Source organism: Centruroides vittatus, unplaced genomic scaffold (assembly GCF_030686945.1).
Source record: "Centruroides vittatus isolate TY-2023 unplaced genomic scaffold, ASM3068694v2 contig_461, whole genome shotgun sequence".
NCBI lineage: Eukaryota > Metazoa > Arthropoda > Arachnida > Scorpiones > Buthidae > Centruroides > Centruroides vittatus.
This window is the reverse complement of record NW_027122257.1, coordinates 2,149,533-2,154,697: the sequence shown is the minus strand read 5'-3', so window position 1 is coordinate 2,154,697 and position 5,165 is coordinate 2,149,533. Positions and strand designations below refer to the sequence as shown.

The 5,165-nt window shown below is 29.9% G+C and overlaps 1 protein-coding gene across 1 annotated transcript; it reads right to left on the bottom strand.

Moving 5' to 3' along the window:
- Window positions 1-1,931: 1,931 nt before the first annotated feature.
- Window positions 1,932-3,588, bottom strand: LOC136977636 (multidrug resistance-associated protein 1-like; the record flags this gene model as incomplete). The annotated part of the gene is made up of 6 exons (XM_067273171.1): window positions 3,423-3,588; window positions 2,604-2,720; window positions 2,391-2,528; window positions 2,194-2,319; window positions 2,057-2,118; window positions 1,932-1,995 (listed from the first exon to the last, which is right to left on the bottom strand). Coding segments are annotated over exons 1-6 (585 nt in total), but the record flags the coding sequence as incomplete, so codon positions are not given.
- Between the last annotated feature and the right edge of the window lie 1,577 nt (window positions 3,589-5,165).

Below are 5,165 nucleotides of genomic sequence, written 5' to 3'. Positions count from 1 at the left end.
ATCTTGATGATATAGAACATAGTCTGGGCTTTTTTCTCACAGATCTTACATCAAATGGTCCAATTGCTAACAGTAAATTTCAGCTATGATGGTTTCATTCCTTCCCAGCAGCTCAAAATGTATCACATCTTGGATATCTCATCACACATCAAGCAGCATCTTTGTTGGATAAAGGTTGGTTTTCAGCTGAATTGCCACTTTATCTCCAGGACTGTGAGTCACTGATGACAATGCTTAATATTGTATTCATTTTTCATCTTTGATAACAATTTAGTCCAAAAATGGAGCTCGGAGATGAGAGTGGAATGAAATGCACAGATTGACACAATGTTCAAGTTGAGCAAGCAGCAGATCATGTGGCACAGATTTTTCCAACTACAGCTCTTTTCCCAGCTCTTTCAAATGTTGTTAAAAGGTCATATGACTTATGTCCAGTTCTTGTGCAAGTTCTTGTACTGTTGTGAAGACTTTATTTTCCGTCAGAGATTTCAATGCATTGGATAGAATTTATATTATTAATTACAACAAATATTTAATAAATAGAACTACCTGTAATCTATTCACAAAGGATATTTTAGGTCAAAATGCTCTTGGCTTTGCCCCCAATCATACCTTTAATACTACTCAATTATTAAGATGAAAATTTTAATGTAAGATGAAAAATGTATTTTAACATATTATAATCAGTATTTTTTTTTAGTTAAGTGGAAAGATTAGACATGGCTATTAATAAATATTCATCATTTTTAGATTTTATTTCAGAATTATGACTAATGGCCATAATTAAATTCCAATGATATTTGCATACTTTATATTTCAGTATTACAGTAGAGCGTCGATAAGTGGAACCAATTGGGGACTGGGGTTTTTCCAGTTAATGATTTGTTCCAGTTTCCGACTTTGTACGAAAAAATACATTAACCTGTCCGATGTTCAAATTTTTCTCCGTTGCGTATCGCTTCGTGTTGAATTTTCATCCATTTTAAGCGTAACGAAAATTTTTATAATAATCATCGAGGCTATCGTATCGTTAAAAATTATTTCTGCATTTTGTACAAACAAAATAAATATATTAAAGAATATAAAAAACATGAAAATTATACTTTAGAAGTAAATTTAGTATCAAAAACATTCGATTCAGTACGACACAGTCCGACTGAAAATAGTTCCACTTTCCGGCCATTCCACTTACCAACGTTCCACTTATCGACGCTCTACTGTATTTTGAAGACATTAAATTTTATAAAAAAATAATTTTTACTGCCCAAGGATAAATTTTCATTTTTGTTGAAATATTCATTAACCAAACTTATTCAATCTTTATATTAATTACAAAAAAATATAGTTAACTATGTGCTAATGAACCAGGCTTATTATACTCCCAAAATAAGAGTATAATAAGCCTGGTTCACTAGTTAACTATGTGTTTTGTAAAGTACTCAATCTTTATTTAAGACAGAAGTCCATTATTTCATTTAACTATAGCAAGATTATTTTTATCAGACTGAAGAATATTTAATTTATACTATAATACTGCAAATATACCTCTATTTGTTTTTACTTTCTGAATTGATTTAGTAGTAACTTTGTACATTATTTAAAGCAGATAAATAGGAAGTGATGTGTTTGAATATTTTGTTTTTTATTCTGGTAATAATTTGTCATTTTGTTCAAAATGTGCAATTTATATTTGCTTTTATAAAAAAAAAAATAAAACAGTATTTAAAAACATTTTTCATATATTTTGAATCAATTGTTTTTGATGATAAACTTTACATATGATTTCAAAAATAATATTACAATCAAATTAAATGTGTTTTTTGAATTTTTATGTGAATGCAAATTCAATGATTGCATTAGTATTTAATATTTCATTTTATCACTTCATATTATTAAATATTCTAAAATTTTTGAAATCACCACAAACTTACCTCTGAAAAATTGAAATTTCTTAAATTATTTTGCAATATATTTGTTTTAAACATATACGAGCAGCTATTTATTTTTAAATGTAAAATTAAAATAATATCCAGCAATATATAAAAAATTAACTTACTTTGTAAACCACCAAAATAATAGTTTTGATAGAAATGATGCATATTTGATAGGACATTCTTTCTGAAAATTTCAACTCATCATTTTTTAGGTCATTTTTTTTTGTTTTTTATATTATCAATTTCAAACATCACTAACCTGCGTATCAAGTTTCTCCTCAATTTGTATCTTATCAGCAAAACAATAGAATAGAAACTGTGCTAATATTACAGGAAAACGTATCATTGCTATAATATAATTAACTGTATTAACATGAACATCTACCTTTAAATAAAAAGAAAAACACAGTTACATAATGAAAATATGCTAATATTATTCAATTTAAATGCATTTACCTCCAAAAATAGATTGCTTATATGTGAAAAATAGAAGCCAAAATTTCCAATTGTCATTAACAACCAAAATATAAAAATAATTCCAGATGAATAGATTCCTTTTCTTTGTCCACAAATAGCTAAAATTATGAATAAAGTCTAGAAAAAAATAATAAAATCCTTGATGAATATTATATATTATTAAATAAATTTTAATAAATTTAAATTCCTTACCAAAGTACATATTGAAATAATATTAGAAACAAAATACACAGGAGGTAAATTAGGTGAAGTATGTAAATCATTTATTAAATCAATTATTGACACTGCAATTAATAGAAGAGCTAGTCCCTGGAATAAAAAAAAAAATAGATTAAATTACTTTATTGAAATTCATAATTACTAATAAGAAATACAAATAAAATTTTACATTCAGATAAGTTACAATAGCTTTTGATATATCTTCAAAAATATATTTTATGTCAATTCTTAAAATTCTGAACATGTTTTGTAAGGGTATAAATATTAATTTATTTTCTCTCTAAACATAAATCCATCAATTATCTCAAGACTTAGAAAACATTTTGAATAGAAATACAGTATAAGATAATCAAATTTATTTTAATGGCATTAGTTCACATTATTTCTGTCTTTGTCAAAGAAAAAGGTTCATTGGTCTTTGAATCAATTATGGTTTTTAAATTAGTATAAAGTTTTTCTTGTTTGAATAAAATATATTCATTAGTATCACATTTTAATTTTCCTAATTATTATTAATTGCGTTATTTTTTTATTAATTTCTTGGTTATTTCATTAACACGATATTCTGTTCAAGCCATTTATGGCAGTGACACGTTATAACTTCATGAGGCTTAAGCGAATTTGAACTAGGGCCCCACGGCAGTGCAGTGCAGTATTGACTTCAGACACTTTCTTTTCGGGGAATTTATTTCTTATAAAAGATTGGTTGAGGGCCTAGGCAATTGCCATTTTTCCCATAGGATAACATGCTACTGAATATGTAATTTTACATAATTTCATATAATAACTCACCATTCTAGAAATATTAAGTATCGTCCACGGAATTGCCTTTTCCGAGCTTCTGTAAATAAAATATATTTCCAAAGGCATAAATAGCCATAGAAATCCACACGGGATCCAAACGAAAACAATGTTCCGAAAGCATATTGGCAACACTAACGTCTCTCCGTTCCAAACTTCTTCAGGTCTGAAATTAAACATATCATCAATAATTTTCAGATTGACGGCCAGATGGCCGAGCGGTCAAGGTAGCAATCTACCTCTCTGGGGTACCCGGGTTCAAATCCGGACGGGCCAAAAAATCCCCAGGAACCTTTCGGGGGTGGTCCGTCCGGATATGTCAGGCCCCGTCCCTCACCACTCGGCCACCCCATTGGGCCTGGCCGAACCCATAATGGGCTTGCTAAAAAGAAGCCCTCTTAGGAAAGAGTTGACAAAAACAAAATTCACATTCAGTAATTATAAATTTATTAACCATTACTGTTTTAATTTCTTTGCAGCAAATCACGTGTTTTGCACATTGCTCGTTGTTAAATATACAGAGCTTAGCAATAAATACGGAGCACCTCTGTAGGCAGCATTCAAGCTTTCTTCGAACCCATATGCAACTTAAGTCGATTCTTATAAATCGCATTTAATAATACAAAGGTTTTTATAGTCCTTTACTTTTATCTTGATGTATTTATTTACTATTTTAAATGTTCATATAGAATATTGCTTGAGCAATAATCAAATTTCAACAGAGATCTTTCTTATTATTTAAACCGGAATTAGTTTTTACGATACGAAATATTCAGTTTCAACAATAGCAGCCTACATATTCAAACGTGACGAATTCCTTACACAATATACCGAAATAATTTTAATCTCAAATCTAAGCATTTATCTCGTATCAAATACTGCGCGAATCAATCGCATCTCATCAATAATCAAAGACGATAATAATATAAATTAAATCTACGATCAAATATTTGTCATCGATAATTTTACAAAACAACAATAAGATCTATTTATATAAATGACTTTGCTGTTTATCGCACTTTGGAAGAATATCGAAAGAATTCGGACGACTTAACGAGAAGAGATCGAGCGATTTAAAGTAGAGATGGGCGTATATTCAATAGCAGAAAGTATTGGCCATTAGGGATCTCGATCGTTACTTTGATATAACGTAACTTCCAATACTACGAATACCTCCAATATGGCCCCAGAAGCCAATGGCGGAACCAGGAATTTATTGTAACCGATTACATTTCCCACCGATAGCAGTGGCGGATCCGGAAATAGTCAAGGAGAGGAACCGGACCAAAATTTAAAACGTTGAATAATGAATAAGTAATTTTTACAAATGCGCGCCAACCATCGTAGGGAGGACGGTCCGATAAAGCAAATTGGTCATGGTAAATATTTATTAAAAACGTTTTAAAAATTGTAAGAAATGAATTTTAATTTTCTCTCGGCCGTGGTATTGTTTACACCAGTGCTTACCGCGTCTTTTACCACCTCCGGTTTAATTCGCGACAAGAAAAGCCGACTACATCCCGTACGATTTCCAATTCTTGTTAAAAAAAAAAAAAATTGCAGCAGGTGAGAACGAGAACAATTAATTGTTAATCCTATTGTAGTGGAGATAAAAGTACCTCCGAAAATGTTCTTTAAAAACTCAGTCAAATTACAATGCGTTTACAATAGGAAAAACGCAATAAAACAGATTTCTGGTGTCTGTTACTTGTGTTACAACCAACAGAAAGACAA